Source organism: Eumetopias jubatus, unplaced genomic scaffold, assembly GCF_037043125.1.
Source record: "Eumetopias jubatus isolate StellerSeaLion01/CBP00866 unplaced genomic scaffold, mEumJub1_p1.0 scaffold_8, whole genome shotgun sequence".
Classification (NCBI taxonomy): domain Eukaryota; kingdom Metazoa; phylum Chordata; class Mammalia; order Carnivora; family Otariidae; genus Eumetopias; species Eumetopias jubatus.
The window spans coordinates 82,750,429-82,769,314 of NW_028274814.1; the positions used below are offsets into that span (position 1 = coordinate 82,750,429).

General features: G+C 40.7%; 2 protein-coding genes across 6 annotated transcripts in view; one reads left to right on the forward strand and one right to left on the reverse strand.

Annotated features, from left to right (window-relative positions):
* Positions 1-11,200, reverse strand: part of CBX5 (chromobox 5) — a 36,540-nt gene extending 25,340 nt beyond the window's left edge. Inside the window, exon 1 of one of the 2 annotated variants that reach the window (XM_028125494.2) lies at positions 11,067-11,200. The gene's annotated coding sequence lies outside the window, so the exon portion shown is untranslated. Of the gene's footprint in view, positions 1-10,528; positions 10,711-11,066 lie in introns of those variants that run through there. The other variant, XM_028125496.2, reaches the window with a different exon arrangement.
* Positions 11,201-11,778: 578 nt separating this feature from the next.
* Positions 11,779-18,299, forward strand: HNRNPA1 (heterogeneous nuclear ribonucleoprotein A1). 4 transcript variants are annotated; one of them, XR_015768856.1, is made up of 12 exons: positions 11,779-11,885; positions 12,437-12,553; positions 12,828-12,974; positions 13,121-13,331; positions 13,423-13,515; positions 13,597-13,689; positions 13,972-14,046; positions 14,231-14,389; positions 14,991-15,146; positions 15,416-15,481; positions 17,862-17,960; positions 18,164-18,299. XR_015768856.1 is itself a non-coding variant. In XM_088026129.1 (11 exons), exons 1-10 carry the CDS (start codon positions 11,871-11,873, stop codon positions 15,469-15,471), a joined length of 1,122 nt encoding a protein of 373 aa, XP_087882255.1. In that variant the 5' UTR covers positions 11,779-11,870; the 3' UTR covers positions 15,472-15,481; positions 17,862-18,299. The 4 variants fall into 4 exon arrangements, 3 of the variants coding, with proteins under 3 accessions (XP_087882255.1, XP_087882254.1, XP_087882256.1); XM_088026129.1 differs by having other exon boundaries at positions 17,862-18,299; XM_088026128.1 differs by lacking the exons at positions 17,862-17,960; positions 18,164-18,299 and adding an exon at positions 15,712-16,416.
* The last annotated feature ends 587 nt before the right edge of the window (positions 18,300-18,886 follow it).

The following is an 18,886-nucleotide window of genomic DNA, read 5'->3' on the forward strand; positions in this document are numbered from 1 at the left end:
TTGGCTAGTGCAACTCCAGTTTGTGATTCTTTAAAAATCAGGCCAAGGCACTGCCTCATCCAGTCACAGAATTATTCTGGGGCAAAGTATCCTGTTTGTCGATTATCTAAGCCTCCCGCTCCAGTGAGCAAAGGAGTAAAGGGCCTTTTGTTCTTTTAGATTAAAACATATACATTATAAACAGAGATAAAGGCTGCCTTATAAATTTTATACAGCTGTACTCTCCTCCAAGCTCTGACCACCATTAAAAAATATAAAGGAATGTGTACTACAGCAATTCTCAGAACTGCTTAAAAGTTATCAGTCTGGTTCACTGGCATATTTAGCAGTAACGCACAAATTCTTGACGTCTCATTACAAGATCACAATCCCACAAAATAATTTTATATGGATTTTTTCCTTTATTAAAATCCACTGAATTTCTTCTCTCAAGTGTCAGTCTTCTTTAAATTTAGTTAGGCCACACCTAAACCCATCACTGGGCAAAGTTAGATATCCAATTGTTCCAAGATTTATGAGAAAGTAGAATTTGGCACCACTATGGGCAAATGTCTTCCAGATGGTGCTTTCCGACAACTTTGTCCTTGCAATGTATTGAACTCCTCTTAAGGCACCACAGTCTCAGGTGGGTGTTATTCTCATACCCACTCCTCTCTTAATTAAATGTGATGATGCATGAACGAGTAGACCCAGTTACCTTTCATGAAGAACCTGGCAATTTTACCATACATAAATCTTAAGAAATATGGGTTATAACAATGTTGGAGTAGTTACTATGAATCTTGGGTTTTTAGATACCACTTTGGCAGAGCATGTTCACAAAATATGGAAGGGTTAAAAGAGAAATGAAGTATCCACCCCCAAGTAAAAGAACAGTCATATTTTTCAAACAGCCATAAAATTAAGACATGGTGCTTATTTCCCAGCATCCAGCTTGTACAGATTTTGGACATCAGCAGCTTAAGGGTTACAAAGACCCCTCCAGGTTACTCTAACAAATCCTTTAAGGAAAAGCCTCTGCTATACCAGACAATTTATGCTCTCTCATAGCCTTAGAGAAGACATTCAAGAGACATAAAAATTAATTTGCATAACCATAAACTAAAATCTCTAATTTAACTGTTGAGATATTATAATTTAAGTCAATATGCTAAAATCTGATTAATAAATGCTGACAAAAAAAAGAGTTTTTATATAATTGGAGTTAGATATCTCAGACTGTAAAACTTCATGGAGTAAAAGAGAGCATTCCTTCAACATATGGCATAATTCTGTGCTTTGCCGTTACCTTGGTATATTAGCAACATGAATTATATTGAAGTCATAGCCTACAATTTAGATAAATAAAATCAAGGCAGTATTGAACTTTTTCCCATCCATGCAACGGTATCCTTGGCAGCTCCTTGGCCATCTATTATGATCCTGACCAATTTCTCTCTGTGGCAATTTAAAAGCTGTAAAAAAATACATAATGGGTGATGACAGGAGAAACAAACCCACACCAGAAATTATTGAACCTTGTAGGTCTTTGCAAGCGTCTCTATTGACATTTAAGTGTGAGTTACTATGCCACAATATCATAAAAGTGTGTTTTACACTTCAGATATATTGATAGTTAAATGCAAAGAAAGGCCACCACCAGATTAACGGCTAAAAGGGATAGCCAATCTCAGACCATCCAGCTCTTCCACATCTTCTGATGTGTTCCTTAAACCAAATAAGATGTTTCTATCTTTTTATCCGGGTTCCAACTGCAATCCTAATTTAAATCCTATGCTGAAGGGATGATTAACATTGCTATTCTGATCCTCGTTCTGGGATATTTACTGAGGGCTTGGTACGTAAGTGTCAAACATTGCATGGGCACTAAGTCTAACCCGGTCTTCAACTTAAGGGCTGAGGATTTTAACAGTTTCTCCTTGGCGAAGTCAGCACTGGTTAGTCCTGTCCCCAAAGGCTGTTAACAAAAAAGCTTCTAAAGAGGCAGCTTGTTAACAGTGGCAAAATCAGGACTAGGAATAAGGAGATGTGGTCCTCTCCCAATTAGGTAACTGAAAGTTCAAACTAGCCAGTTCAGTTAATCTTAACGGTGTTATTTGCCCTACTTATCTCTACTGTGAAGGGAAGAGAAAAACCTGGAGAACACTTTTAAAAAGAATATAAAGGGGGGTTGCCTGGCTGGCTCAGTTGGTGGAGCATGTGACTCTTGATCTCAGGGTTGATCTCAGAGTTTGAGCCCCACCTTGGCTGTAGAGATTACTTAAGAATAAAATCTTGGGGTGCCTCAGTGGCTCAGTCAGTCGAGGGTCCGACTCTTGATTTTTGGCTCAGGTCATCATCTCAGGGTCAAGGGATAGAGCCCCGTGTCAGGCTCCACGCTCAGAAGGGGGTCTGCTTGAGATTCTTTCTCTCCCTCTCCCTCTGTGCCCCCCTCACCCCCGCCCCACGGGCTCACCCTCTCTCTAGAATAACATCCTCAGGAAAAAAAATCTTAAAAAAAAAAAAAATACACACACACATAAAGGAAATAGAAGTTTGCCTGACAATAGGTGATGTTAAAAATAATGAATGCTTTAATTGTTCCTTCCTCACCTATTTTCTGGAAGAGTTTGTAGAATTGCTCTATCTCTTCCTTAAAGAATTGGTAAGGGGTGGAGGAAGGTTTGGTGAAACTTACCAGTGAAGCCATTCAGGCCTGGAGTTTTCATTGGGGGAACATTTTCAACTACAAATTTCATTTCTTTAATAAATATGGAGCTAGTGAGGTTCTGTATTTCTTCTGAAGTGAACTTTGGCAGTTTGTCTTTCAAGGAGGTGATTCAATTCATCTAAGACATTGAATGCACTGGTATAGTTGATCGTAATAGTCCCTTACTACTTTTTCAATGTCTCTAGGAGACAGTACTGATATCCCTTCTCTTATTCCTGATTATTAGTCATTCGTGTCTTTTTCCCCCCCGATCAGACTTGCTTGGTTTATTAATTTTATTGATCTTTTCAAAAACCAACTTTCACTTTCATTGATTTTCTCTATTTTTGTTTTAGACTTCACCAACTACCTTCTGCTTTTATCTTTAGCATTTTCTTTCTGCTTAATTTGAATTTAACTTGCTCTTCTTTTCCTAGGTTCTTAAGAGAGAAATGTAGGTCACAGACTCTAGACCTTTCTGCTTTTTTAAAAACAAGCATTTAATATTATAAAATTCCGTTTAAGCACTGTCTTAGTTATATCCCACAAATTTTAAGGTCATGTTATCGTTTTTATTCAGTTCAAAATATTTTCTAAATTTTTTTTTAAGATTTATTTATTTGAGAGAGAGAGAATGAGAGACAGAGAGCACGAGAGGGTAGAGGGTCAGAGGGAGAAGCAGACTCCCCGCTCAGCAGGGAGCCCGATGCGGGACTCGATCCTGGGACTCCAGGATCATGACCTGAGCCGAAGGCAGTGGCTTAACCAACTGAGCCACCCAGGCGCCCTCAAAATATTTTCTAATTTTGTGATGTCTTTGATCCATGGGTTACTTATAAGCATTTAATATAATTATAGATGTATATATTTCAGTTCCATTGTTTTTTCTTTCACGTATTTTGAAGTTTTATTATTAGTTGTGTAAAATTTAGGTTCTTGTGTCTTCTTGATGAATTGATCCCTTTATCATCTAATCTGGTGTTAGCTATCTGCCCTACCTACCTCAGGTCTGTTATGGAAAAAGAACAAAAAAACTCTTTGGAAAGTATGCAGCAAACAGAAGGTAAGATGTCTGATGATAGAGGAAGTTAAAATAACTTTAATAAATTTTCTGAACTATCTGTAAGTTATATCTCTGCCTGTCTCCAACTACTCATATAAATGGGGTTTGTCGATGTTTTATCAGATCCTTACATATAATTTATTGTTGTGAAATACTGAACAAATTAGCAGTATATTACCCTCCACAACTCCCTGTGAGGTAAGTGAGTCTTACTGATTTAGGGATGAGAAAGAAGGTACATGGAGTTCAAGGATCTGCCTCAGAAACCAAACTTAAGATAGATTTCCCAGGCTGTTGGTTGACCTCTTTAGCAGGGCATTTTATTCCGACATAATTATGCCTGCTGACTCAGATATGAACTTGTTTTATTCCAAGAAATGGAGATTATAATCAGAGAAATACTTGAATTCAATTTGGTTCCTCCTCCTCCTCTCCATGTAAGAAATGAGACTGTACTAAAAATTTGACCTTTGAATAGTTCTTTCAACAATACCACCTCAACCCCGTGTTTCGTAGTGTCGTTTCTAGCAATGAAGTATGATGGAACAGGCACTCAGTTAAGTCTGAAGAGTAAGACTGCATGTGAAAACTAGCTCCACAACCTAGTTTCAGGTAGGAAAATCTGTCACAGTTTAATTTTGACAAACTGTTCTTACTGGAAAGGAAATCCAGACTACACAGTCCACAGCCTCATTAGGATGAGAGTGAAAAATGGCCCAACCTATCCATTATACTTTTTTTTTAAGAAAACCACACACAATTAACAAATTTGTTACCCTATGTTAATACCCGAAGGATCTGACGACCAGTCAACAAGTCAGTCATCTATCCCTCAAATCCTAGGCAAAGGCCTCCACTGGCCCAAAATATTAGAATGAGTTCTTCACTCACATTTAAAATCACTGACTTCAAAAAACAAACTCCCTGACAATTCAGGCATCATTTCATGAAAGTCTTTGGTCTAGAAGGCTATCAGCAATCACCTATCCAATTCTTTCCATATAAGACGAAGAAACTAGGGACCAAAGAGGGCAAATGGCTCACCCAAGGTTATATCAGTAGTTAATGACAGAAGAGGGAAGAGAATCTAAGTTTTCTGAGCTTTTTTTCCCATTTGCCTCTCATTTTAAAAATAACTTTTCTCGGGACACCTGGGTGGCTCAGTTGGTTAAGCTGATTTCAGCTCAGGTCAAGACCTCAGGGTAGCAAGATAGAGCCCAGTGTCAGGCTCCACAATGGGTGTGGAACCTGCTTAAGATTCTTTCTCTCCCTCTGCCCCTCCCTCTCTCAAAAATAAATAAATAACTTTTTCTTGGGGTGCCTGTGTGGCTCAGTTGGTTAAGTGTCTGCCTTTGGCTCAGGTCATGATCCAAGGGTCTTGGGATCAAGCCCCGCATCTGGCTCCCTGCTCCGTGGAGAGCCTGCTTCTCCATCTCCCTCTGCCACTACCCCCTGCTTATACACCCACTCTCTGTCAAATAAATAAAATCTTTAAAAGTAAATTTTTCTTGAAACCAAAGATAATTTAATTAACTTTTTCCATTAAAAAAAATTTTATTTGAGAGAGCGCGCATGCGCGCAAGCGGACATGAGCTAGAGGGAGAGAATCTGAAACAGATTCCCACTCGAGACTCCATCTCACAACCCGAGATCATGACCTGAGGTGAAACCAAGAGTCAGCCATCTAACCGACTGAGCCAGCCAAGTGCCCCATAACTTTTTCTTTTTTGAATTAGGTTAAATTTATTGGATAAGGGTTAGAGAACTAGGTTATAGGGGTCTGAATATGGCCCCCACAAAGATACCCAAGTCCTAATCCCTTGAACTTATGAACATTACTTTATATGGCAAAAGATGTGAAAGGAAAAATTTATCCTGGAGTATCTGGTTGGATCTTAAAAGCAATGACATCTATTCTTATGACAGGCAGTTCTGAGACTGAGACAGAGACACAGAGAAGACAATGTGAAGAAAAAGCAGGGAGAGATGAGGCTGACAGTCACCAGAAGCTGGAAGAGGCAAGGAAGGGACCAGAGGGGGCTCAACACCTTGACTGTAGACTTCTGGTCTCCAGAATTGTGAGAATAAATTCCTGTTGTTTGAAGCCACTAAGTTTGTGGTAATTTGTGCCAGCAGCCACAAGAGAAATAAAATTTTAAAAATCATAAACTGGATATATATAAAACCAGTTACCGATCCAAAAAGAACTGTACTTCAAGTAACCTAAAGAATGCCTAAAACCTTTAAATCCCTCATTTCAAAGGGTAAATTAAGGCAATCAGAGAATGTAACTTACCCCCAAAATACTGGCAGATCCAGGAAGACAAACTCAGCAAGGTCTAATATTTACATAGCTAACAAGAACAGTGTAGGTTTTTCCCCAAACATGTTAGCTGGTAGAGCTCCTGGACAGACTAAACATAGGCACCAGTTGTCACTGTGGGTGTTCTGCCAACACAAGTGTAAAGTTGTCATCAGAAATGAATATGTGGCTTCGAGTAGCTTACAGAAATCCAACAAAGCTGTATCTTGGACTCTGCACAAGCCAACTCTTCTCAGGATGACCTGGACTCTTTCCCATTAGTACAATGATCAGCTAAAAGGCATCCTCTATAAGGAGGAAAGGAAAATAAAAGTTTATGTCAGGGAAAAAAGATAACTGCCCAGAGTTCAAGTTCATGAATAACAATGTAAATAGCAGCGATGCTGAGTCAGTTACAAGTGATATCTCACATTGTAATTTACTACTTTTAAAATCAATATCCAGGGACGCCTGGGTGGCTCAGTTGGTTAAACGACTGCCTTCGGCTCAGGTCATGATCCTGGAGTCCCGGGATTGAGTCCCGCATCGGTCTCCCTGCTCGGCGGGGAGTCGGCTTCTCCCTCTGACCCTCTTCCCTCTCATGCTCTCTATCTCTCATTCTCTCTCTCTCAAATAAATAAAAAAATCTTTAAAAAAATAAAATAAAATCAATATCCACAGCACACAGCTTTAAGTCCAATTTCATATAAGGTAAATGGAAATAAAAATAGACCAAGCAAAAGAACAAGAAAAGCTTGAATTTGTTAAATGTGCTATTCCAATAAGATATATAAATCAGTATATGTGGTTAAATAAAATACCTAAATAAAAATTACTATTCTTTCTCAGAAACCTCTGTAACCTGGATATCTTTCTCTTTTCTAGAGCTACAAACAAGGGCTCTGAAAACTACCAAAACTTTCCTAGAAAAATAAAAATCCAGCCACTGCAGAGCAATGTTCTTTTTTCTATTTTGCCTCAACCATTACCCTGCTCACCTACTATCCAGATAGCTTTCTACTTACTGAGTTTTCAGACAGACCAGTGAAGATGTGTTATGTTCCCTTTTAGTGAACACTATCCTTTTAGGTTTGGCAACAATAATACATCCTTAAGTTGTAAACACAAGTACTTGAAATTTAATTTTGTAACACAGGCTAAACATCTTGTTAACAGATCAGTACAAATGAAAACCAAACCAGGTTCTCCAAAGGCAAGAAATAAGTCTAAACTTAAGATTTTCAATGTGGGGGTACCTGGGTAGCTCAGTCAGTTGAGCATCCAACTCTTGATTTCGGCTCAGGTCATGATCTCAGGGTCCTGGGATTGAGCCCCGCACCTGGCTCCGCATCTGGCTCCGCACCTGGCTCTGAGGGGAATCCACTTGAGGATTCTCTCCCTCTCCCTGCCCCCGCCAGCCCCTGGCTCCTGCACACAAGCTGCACAGGCTTCCTCTCTCTCTCTCAAATAAATAAAATAAATCTTAAGGAAAAAAAAAAGTTTTAAATGTGATGTCTCAGAATATCAATGAAAAGTTATCCACTAAAATTTCCCTACTGGAGAGAAATATTCATCAGACCTATTAACTCTAACATCATAAGAGAATTCACAAAAAATCAATGTGTACTTGCACATCACAGTAAACCAAGAAGCCTATGTTCAAATCTTGAAATCTTTCAAATTAAAACCATCAAATAAAGGGTCATGTTAATTTGTTTATAAATCCAAGCAGCTGGGGCTGGAGATGGGTGGAACCCATTCGGAGTACTCTAAGATGACAAGATTTACCTAGTCTTCAGATCAGTTTTCTTTTTTCCCCCAATCTGTGGGTCTATACACAGCCACGAAACCAGCAAAAACTGACCTGCATTTTTAAGAAAATGAAAGTGTACTGTAGATGAGAAAGTACCAGAGTGCTATGCACATATATTCATATAGTGAAGCTTGTTTCGATATGTGTACAGTGTCAGTGTAAATGTATTTCTTTGTAAGGGTCAAGATCAAAAGTGTGAGACACACTGATCCAAAAGAATCCCAGGAGCAAGTGAAAATCTAGTAAGCATCTAACCCAGAGTCCACCTTTGTCCAAAACATATTTGCCATTATTTAGGCAGCCAAACAAATACAGGATGCAAGGATGAAATCAATCATGTTTAAAGTGCAAGAAATGGTAAAAACTTAATGAATTTTCCTTTTATCCAATGGAATGATGATCTCTCTACATCTGAAGAGATAACCGTTAGGATTTAGTGATCCATTTACCAGAGGCCACTTCCTAAACACTTCACCCATCTTCTCCCTCTAACTTCCAATTATTAAAATAAAAGATTTTGACAAGATAATCAATTCCAGCATCTGACATGTTACTTATTTATTCTTATAAGTTTATTTAAATAATTTCTACACCCAATGTGGGGCTCAAACCCATGACCCGGAGATCAAGAGTCGTATGCATGCTCTTCCACTGAGCCCAGCCAGGCACCCCCCGCACATCTGTCACTTTAAATCAATGGTTTTTTTTTTTTTTTTTTTAGTAATCTCTACACCCAACGTGGGGCTTGAAGTCACCATCCCGAGATCAAGAGTCACGTGCTCCTCCGACCAAGCCAGCCAGGTGCCCCTAAATCAAGTTTTCAACTGAGGAAGATTTTACACCACCACCACCATCACTGACACCCCCAGGACATCTGGCAATGTCTGGAGACATTTTGATAGTCACAAATGGGGGTGAGGGAGGAGGTGAGATGCATTTATTAGCTCAAAATGTCAACAGTGCTGCAAGAAACCCTGTAGATCAAGACTGTATTCCTTTTGAACCTAAATAAATTAGGGACAGATAACCTTAATCTAGATCCCTTTAGTTCTTATAAACTCAGCAGAAGCAGCTGCATTATTAGCATACCAACAAATAGTTTATGACAATTTGCAACAAATTTGTCCTCTTGCAAGCATCAGAGAACACAAATCTCTGTTCATTATAAGGGCAACTAAAATTAACTTTTGTACAATGTCACAAAGGTCTCTAATCAGAAGTGTACTTCGTATATAGTTGAACTTATTACAGTATTTAAACATTTTTCTATTAACCTTAAGTCAGTGAACAAGACAGCAATTTAGATTCTGATATGACCATTATGTAATGAAAATTTCTTTTACAAAACATCTTCAAATCAGCTGAATGGGTGTTACCAACAGGTGATTACAATGCCTGTAAAATAAACACTTTGAAGGAAATATAATCAAGGCAATGGAATAATCCAGGTGATGGCTGACTCCTCCTGTCCCTAAAACCCTAAATACCACCGTTGTTAAGCAACTTATCAAAATTCAGATATCCTCAAAGGAAGAGCAGAAAGAGGACTTAGAAACTCTTTAATGGTATAAAGAAAGACATACACAGAGAAAAAGTTCCTCAAAGAAGAAACTAAGATAAAAGCATTGAGACATAGATAATGCTTGTGAAGTCCTTAGCGTGATGTCTCCCTAGCAGGTACTAAATACACAAAAATTATCTTTTGGGGGCGCCTGGGTGGCTCAGTCGTTAAGCGACTGCCTTCGGCTCAGGTCATGATCCCGGGGTCCTGGGATCGAGCCACGCATCCCCTCAGTGGGGAGGCCTGCTTCTCCCTCTCCCACTCCCCCTGCTTGTGTTCCCTTTCTGCTGTCAAATAAAATCTTTAAAAAAACAAATTTTAAAAAGATAACTTTTTTTTTTAATTTTTTTTATTTATTTGACAGAGAGACACAGCGAGTGGGAGTGGGAAGCAGGGGGAGTGGGAGAGGGAGAAGCAGGCTTCCCGCGGAGCAGGGAGCCCGATGTGGGGCTCGATCCCAGGACCCCGGGATCATGACCTGAGCCGAAGGCAGACGCTTAACGACGGAGCCACCCAGGCGCCCCTTATAATTTGTATTCTTATCCTGAGGATCACCTTAGTTCTTAAGGAAAACACAGCACTCTCTCGAGGTCTAAAGATAAAAGAAGAGGTGAGAAGCAAGTGATTATGACTGGAAACACAAAAACTGACTTTTTCATCTTTATTTAACCATAAATTATGATCCCTGAAAAAACTTAGAGATCCAACCTGCCTAGATCTCAATCTATCTCTAGAGACAACACATTTTATAGTATGTAGCCTTCCAAAACTTTGTAAATAGATTTACAAGTATCCATTTATCCGCAGAAAGATGCATCATTATGTAGATTTTTCTCGGGCGCCTTTCCACGACAGTAGAGATTTATCCTATTGGTTCTAACATTTCAAGTCAGTCGTCCTAAAGAAGTCAGTTCCCAAAGACCTACCCTACTCCTCTCAAAACCTAAAAAGTACTGAGTGGTGAGAACTAATGATGTGGGGGTGAAAATGCCAAATTCGAAGCAATACAGGAGCAAACTTATAGTTTCCCTACCAGAATGGTATGTGGGATGGAGGCCTAAAGGCTTCGTTAGAAAAGTCATTGTGGATAAAATATGTACCCGCCACGCCATCACAGGCACTGAATCCTCTTCACTACCCGAAATTTAAGACCTTCCTCTTCTGGACTGCTGACTGGACGACCTGCCCGAACGCTTTCCGTAGGCGATGCGCCTACTGGCTCCAAATTTGGTCCATCCATTTAACCGCCCGACTCCTGCATTCCCCATTGGAAGTCAACCCGCTGCCTGTTGGGGAAGCCCAACCTACCGCGCGCTCCGTGCTCATTGGCTCAGGGAGACGCTGCTCAGGAGCAGAAAACCCGCCTCCCACATTCCGATGGCCCAAGGACCGATCAGTCGGCAGCTAAAGGCAAACCCAATTGGCCCATACACAAGCCAGTCAAACTCTCCGGCAGCAAAGCTCCACAGAACTTACAGGACTAAAACATCCCGCCCCTGTTCTTCCATTGGTTGGCCGTACGCACCGCTCCCCCTTCACTAGCCCCCACCCCGCGGTCCATTCATTTCACACAATAACGGGCCCAATTGGAGTCAGTTCAAGACCTCGTATGGGTAGGCAATTCTATCCGCCACTTACCCGCAATCGAGACCGATCACTCACGCTAATGTCTTCCCTGTTCCTCTGTGGTGAGGCCGGACCACAAGACACCACCGCCACCGCCTTCTGCGCAACGCCAACCGCCCGCCAAAACGGATCCTTCCCTGCGCCTGCGCGACCAATCCTGGGACTGGACCCTTTCTCCGCCCATTACGCCTGCGCAAAACGGGGCACAACTCCCGCCATTACGCAGGCGCTGTAGATTCGCCGCCGTCTCCCGCCCGCCATTTCACGTGCTCCAAGCGCCAAGCGGAACTTCTTAATGCGCCTGCGTAAACTCGCCATTTTACTACACATGCGCTCAGCAGGCGGTCGTTGCAAAAAAAAAAAAAAAGTCACCTGATAACATCTTTCCTAATACATAGTATTAACCGTACTTTGCCAAGTGAGTTGAACGTAATTTCGAGGCATGAAGGATTAAAAATTTATTTAAATACCTTAGGTACGTTCAAATATGAATGATTGGTTGGCGAGCCAATCACACTAGATAAGGGTAATATTACCCGGGAACCAATGGCCCCTAAGGGGCGGAGACTACGTAGAACGCCCAAACGGATGACGTTATACAGCAATGCGGGACCACAGACCAATAGCAGGGAAAAGCTATTGCAAATATCCAATCAGAGATACTCAGGGGCGGAGTCTACCAATGCCTAAAGCGAGGAGGCGGGATAAAAAAGCGAGGCCGAAGGTAGGCTGGCAGATACGTTCGTTAGATTACTCCTTTCTGCCCGTGGACGCCGCAGAGTAAGCATCGTTTAAGTCTCCCCTCCCACCGCCGTCATGTCTAAGTCAGAGGTGAGTAACACGCTGTCTCCAATCTAATTTTTTTCCTCGTTCCTTCCTGAGTTCGGTACGATGCGGCCTGGTTCGGTTCCTTGGGCCACCTCATTCGGCAGTTCTTCGGTTGCTGCCGGGGCCTACCCCTCCCAAAGTTGAGGTCGCCATTTTGTCCTCGTCGTCGCCATGAGCCCGCCGTCCTGCAACACTTGGTTATCACGCCGGGCTTTCCCCTCCTGGCGAATCACTTAGGCACATTCGATTGGTTTTGTTTTACTTTGTCTCAGGGGGCGAGTTCTTAAAAGAACAGTACCGGTTCCCTGCTGGTTATGTATTCTTCCAGCCGAGTCCTTTTGTTGCGCGTGCGTCGGAGGGAGAGTAGGGACGCATGCGCTCGTGGCTTCCCAGCCCCCAACGTACCATCTTCCCTAATGGGGAGAAGCACGTGGCTTGCTGTGACCCGAAGGAACAATAAGGGCTATGTAACATAGTTGTCTGGTTTTGCTTTTTCTAACAAAGGTGTTTGGCATTATAGCCCCCACGTAACGAGTTTTTCCCCCTGCTCCTAGTCTCCCAAAGAGCCTGAACAGCTGCGGAAGCTCTTCATCGGAGGTTTGAGCTTTGAAACAACCGATGAGAGTCTGAGGAGCCATTTTGAGCAATGGGGAACGCTTACGGACTGTGTGGTAAGACTTGGAAGAGACAAAAGGCCAGTAGAACTAGTTCATTTACTTGGATTGTTTTGTTGTAATTAGTGTGCTTATGAAGATTAACGGGCTTATAGTTGAAGATAATTTGATAAGGGAAAGTGGCCTTACCTAATTAGAAGGTCCTAGTTAATTTATATTAGATGGGTAGTGGGAAACTGAAGGGTTGATACGAAGACTTTTATTAACCTTAGGGTAGAAATGACAAGAACTTTTGGGGTTTTACTATGTATTAAATGAGTTAACATTCCAGGTAATGAGAGATCCAAACACCAAGCGCTCCAGAGGCTTTGGGTTTGTCACGTATGCCACTGTGGAGGAGGTGGATGCAGCCATGAACGCAAGGCCACACAAGGTGGATGGAAGAGTTGTGGAACCAAAGAGGGCTGTCTCAAGAGAAGTGAGTGATAGTTTTTTCCTTTCTCTGGCGATTTAGAACTGTGCCACTAGGTGGACTTCACTTCTGTGGTCTTAACACATTTTAGTGATCTTTATCAGGGATACCTTTGCTGATGTAAGTAACTTAATTGGGCTTTTTCATATTAGGATTCTCAAAGACCTGGTGCCCACTTAACTGTGAAAAAGATTTTTGTTGGTGGCATTAAAGAAGACACTGAAGAACATCACCTAAGAGATTATTTTGAACAGTATGGGAAAATTGAAGTGATCGAGATCATGACTGACCGAGGCAGTGGCAAAAAGAGAGGTTTTGCTTTTGTAACATTTGATGACCATGACTCTGTAGACAAGATTGTCAGTAAGTATCAGGGGCATGCTCTTTGCTAAGGGCTCTGAAGTCCGTGTTATATTCTAAACTCTGAGGTGATGTTCTCTCTATAATTTTCTAGTTCAAAAATACCATACTGTGAATGGCCACAACTGTGAAGTAAGGAAAGCCCTATCTAAGCAAGAGATGGCTAGTGCTTCATCCAGCCAAAGAGGTGGGTTTATTTGATGAATCAGTATAGATAGCTAAGTAATTCTAATCTGTATGATTTAACATTTAAAACTTAACTTTTAAGGTCGAAGTGGTTCTGGAAACTTTGGTGGTGGTCGTGGAGGTGGTTTTGGTGGGAATGACAACTTTGGTCGTGGAGGGAACTTCAGTGGTCGAGGTATGTGTGGTTATAGTTTACCACTAAGAATAGTAGGCTTGTAGTTTGATTATCCGCAGATGAGTTGTCCTCTTTGCAACCTGTAGTAGATGCAGCTACTGGCCAACCTTTCCAAAGTTAAATTTTATCCAAATGTAGTTCTGGCTTTCTCACTAACAAGGTTAAATCTTGAGTATAAAAACAATTTTTGTAACGCAGCAGTTTTTAAAAGATTTAGATTTAGAAGGGTAAAAATTACGTATAATCTATATACTTCAAAAAGTATAAAATTCTCTCTTCCAGGTGGCTTTGGTGGCAGTCGAGGTGGTGGTGGATATGGTGGCAGTGGGGATGGCTATAACGGATTTGGTAATGATGGTAAGTTTAAGGAGTTCAGAGGTGAAATTTCTTTTGGCAACTTTTAGACGAGGTTAGTAAACTAGTGCATGACAAGCTCAGATCTGATAACAGCATGCTGCGTGCAGGCTTTTAGGCATTACGCTTGCACAGGTTTTGATTGTTGAATACTTTTGTCTTATTGAGAAGAATTGTATTCTTGTAGGTGGTTATGGAGGAGGCGGCCCTGGTTACTCTGGAGGAAGCAGAGGCTATGGAAGTGGTGGACAGGGTTATGGAAACCAGGGCAGTGGCTATGGCGGGAGTGGCAGCTATGACAGCTATAACAACGGAGGAGGCGGAGGCGGCTATGGCGGTGGTAGTGGTAGGTATCCAGTGATCCAAGTACTTGGTGCAACAGCTAGATTAGCCCTTTAGAGTTTATGCCCACAAGGGGATTTGATGCTCTTAAAAGCATTATGTGGTACAATGCATGGTATTCTTTTTTAATGGGCTTGCTAATGCTACCTCCTCCTAGCTTTAAGCTGGGGCCGCCTCACTCCCAAATTAGATAGATGGATAAGTGGATAGCGGTGTCTTTAATCAGAATTAGATTAGTTTCCAGCAGGATTTAGTATCTTAACTTCTTTGGATCTTAGAGGCACTTAGTGGATATATCCAGCATGTGTTTGCAGTGCCCTGGATGGGTAGAGGCCTTCAAGGCTAGACAATATGTTATGCCACGGTACATTGGATAAGTCTCTTAAAGTACTGGATTATTCATCTCAGTGCCTTGCCCAGAAAAGGATGAAATAGTTCATCAAACTTTAGAGCTACCAGAGTTTGGGAGGAAGGCAAGCAGAACATGCGGTTTTTTGGTGTTTTGTGTTTTGTGGGTGTTTTTTTTTTTTTTTGGTCTGAGCGCTAAATAGAATTCAGAACTACCATCTTTGAGTAACAGATAAAGGTCCTCTTTCCATTCTTAGGAAGCAACTTTGGAGGTGGCGGAAGCTATAATGATTTTGGCAATTACAACAATCAATCCTCAAATTTTGGACCCATGAAAGGAGGAAATTTTGGAGGCAGAAGCTCTGGCCCCTATGGTGGTGGAGGCCAATACTTTGCCAAACCACGAAACCAAGGTATTGTATATATGCACTGTTGAAATGCTGGGTAGTTATAGCTAGTCCCAGTAAAAAATATATTAATTTTTAGGTAATGTTTGTATAGATAGTGAAATGCTGACGATTTAAAGCTTTTAGGAAACTTAAGTGACCGGGTAATTTGCAGTCAAATTGGGAAAGTCATGTGAGCTCAAACTCTAGAAAATTTGAACTTCTATTGTCCCTCTGTATAGAAAGTCTTACTGTTGGCATTTCCAAAGCTTCAAAGGAACAAATTCTATTCTTAGGTGGCTATGGTGGTTCCAGCAGCAGCAGTAGCTATGGCAGTGGCAGAAGGTTTTAATTACTGCCAGGTAAGTAAACACCTTTTTATGTTTTAAGTTAATTTTTGTAAATGATAACCCAGTAACCCTAATGTAGCTGAGCAGTGCAACATAGTTAACATTATAATTGCAGTAAAATTTTGGATATTAAGTTAATATTCAGATCAGCAAAATTTGTGGGAAACAAAACTTGCTATTGGATTGTAGCTTTGAGTCTTAATATGTTTAGATTAACAACTTTATTCCATATTGTTCAACAGGAAACAAAGCTTAGCAGGAGAGGAGAGCCAGAGAAGTGACAGGGAAGCTACAGGTTACAACAGATTTGTGAACTCAGCCAAGCACAGTGGTGGCAGGGCCTAGCTGCTACAAAGAAGACATGTTTTAGACAATACTCATGTGTATGGGCAAAAAACTCGAGGACTGTATTTGTGACTAATTGTATAACAGGTTATTTTAGTTTCTGTTCTGTGGAAAGTGTAAAGCATTCCAACAAAGGGTTTTAATGTAGATTTTTTTTTTTTTGCACCCATGCTGTTGATTGCTAAATGTAATAGTCTGATCATGACGCTGAATAAATGTGTCTTTTTTTAAATGTGCTGTGTAAAGTTAGTCTACTCTGAAGCCATCTTGGTATACTACCCCAACAGTGTGAAGTTAGAATTCCTTCAGGGTGATGCCAGGTTCCATTCGAAATTGATTTGCAACCTGCTTGGGCACAGAAGCCATTGTCTCCACAAACCTTGGTGTAGTTGAACTGACAGTTAATGTGTTGTGACCTGGAGTTCACCATTAAAAGGGTCACCCAAGCAAAGTCCTGGAGTTTATTTGGTTATTAATATGATTGTTGGCACATCCTATGCAATATATCTAAATTGAACTATGGTATCAGATAAAATTATAGATGGGATTAAAGCTTGTGTATCATCCATTATCATGTGTAATCAATAAACGATTTAATATTCTCTTGAATGGAATGACAACTGTATGGATTTGGGACTGGCAGAGCTTTGGACTTCCCTACCCACTACCCCTCATAATGTTGAATGCTTCTATCACGATTCAAGTTCAAAACTCTGCCAGAGAATAGAAACCAGCTGCTGGCTAATGCCACCCCATAAGTGCACAGATTAGAAGTGTTTGGGAGACCTTTTTAAACTGACCAGCACCAGTAAGAATATCTTATTTCTAATACAAAAACAGGCTTACATTAAAGGAAAACAGCAGTTTTACTTTGTTCTGGGGGGTGGGTCCCAGTAGAGGTTTATAGATTAACCATACTATTGAATCTGTTTGGACATTAAAATTATGGAGGTGGTGAGGAACCTTATTATATTCATGTTAACTGCAGTTTTCCTTTAAATATGGTACATCACACAACCATCTTAAATTTGTTAATTGTATAGAAAATGATTTCTTTAAAGCCTTTTTTATAGTTACTTAATATCCAATCATTGTTATTTGTTACATAGGTTCTTGAGCCCTCCCTTTGGTACCCTCAATTTCAGTGCCATTGTACCTGGTAGCATAGAAAATTGTTTATCACTAGGACTGTGTATTCCATCCCATGGGTGTGTTACTTGGAAGTTTGGGGAGGAGGGTGGGCAGGGAGTGGGGGGGGAGGTGGGTGGGAAAGCATGGTTGATAGTTCCATGAGTTTGATATTGGCTGAGTTTGCAATGGCAGGTGGAACCTTAACTATTGAGGGAGTTTGCAGATACCTCAGGATTCGTGACAATGCCTTTAAAGATCCAGGAGAGATGTTCAGCTACTAGGAACTGCTAGCAAGTATAGCGCGAATGGCTCCGAGCTCAGACACTCTACAGCTGAGAGTAGACACTTGTGGTATGTGGAGTACAGATAAGCCAGGGGCAGGCCACGGCACGCTCCATGAAAGCTAGGAGGGAGTGAAGTTTCAGTGACCATCGCAAGAAAGGAGGCAGACAAGAGTAAGGCACACCTGACTCTTAGGACTAGCAGTCAGAACCAGGAGGAAAGGTTTTATTGCTATGCTGGTAGGTAAGAACAGATTTTACTTACATCCATATAGTGTTCTCTAAAATCCAGTTTTGTTATATTTTCCTTAATTATATTGAGCCAAAACTAGTCCAGTTAAGCTGAACTTTGTTATTTTGGAGATCAATTGTTTTAAATTGACACCCTAGACTTGGCTCCCAAATTAAGTGAACACTAATTCTACTGTGGCAATATATTTTTGCCCTTTAATTTTATTTGCTACCTTCCTTTAACCCATTTCCTTAAAACAATGGCTCAAAGTAATGCATTAAAATCTTCCCCAAAACATGGCGGGAGGGAAGGGTGGATCATTAATTTTGGGGGGTGGGGGATTTACCCTGAGCTGGGACTTGGTCTCAGAAAAGCTAGTTCTAAAGGTTGTTTACTTTTCTAGGGAGGAGTCTGCTACTCCAGGCTAATCAACTCTCTTTAAAAAAAAAAAAAAAAACAAAAAAAAATCAGAAACTCATCTGTCCAAATTTATGGCTAAAAGGTAAGCTTTTTATGAACTTTATGATCGGCAAGAGTGCTTTAGAGAATGGCAAGCTGTGCCTGAGAACCAAAAAAAATGAGATAGTCTATCTTAGCAAAATGTTTTAAAGCAACTGGGTTCCCAGTAAACAGAACGAGTATAATTGTAGAATCTTTGAAGTGCTTATGTAAAACACTTGATAACTTTTTTTTTCTTTCTTGCAGCAACATCCTTAATGAGGACAACCTTTATCTGAGCCACTGCACCTCATTTTCACTGCCATGCAGTTGTTAGCTGCTTTGCAGCTTGAATTATTCAGTTTTATGAATGGACTTTTTTTAATAAAATGCTTTTAACTTCGTTTTGGTTTTTTTTTTCCCCTTTCATGATAATGGTAAATCAACTTTCCAGCAGAGTTTGAAAGTCTTTCCCTTTTCATTCCTTACTCATGCTTCCTTGGATCCTTCTAAAGGAACAAGTTAGACCTTAGGTATGTTAAAGGTGGGACAATATTTAACATCTTAAAATCGGGTTGTTGGGAGTGGTTCTTTCCACCCCACCCTTCCACAAACTAAAAAACGATATTTACCTTTTGGAATACAAGTGGTTCTAATACCATGTATTAATATGTAAAAGTTAGCCCATCAGCAACATGGTTTAGTGAAATCAAACTGGCCCTTGCTGCCGGAATAAATCTTGGCCCACCACTTAGAAATAAGCTGTTTACAATTGTTCCACAAGTATTTATTGCCAGCTATTTCTGGCTTCCAAAAAATCTGGAACCAGGTTAAGATGAATATGGAGGGGAAGATCAAGTTTTTCAAAAGTGACCCAAAAATTTGGGGGCAATAATTAACCCCCTAGCAAATGCTTAAACTTTCCATCTTTAAGAAAAGATCCAGCCTCAATTTTCAACCTAGTAAAAGGGGTAGAGAAGTGTAAATGTA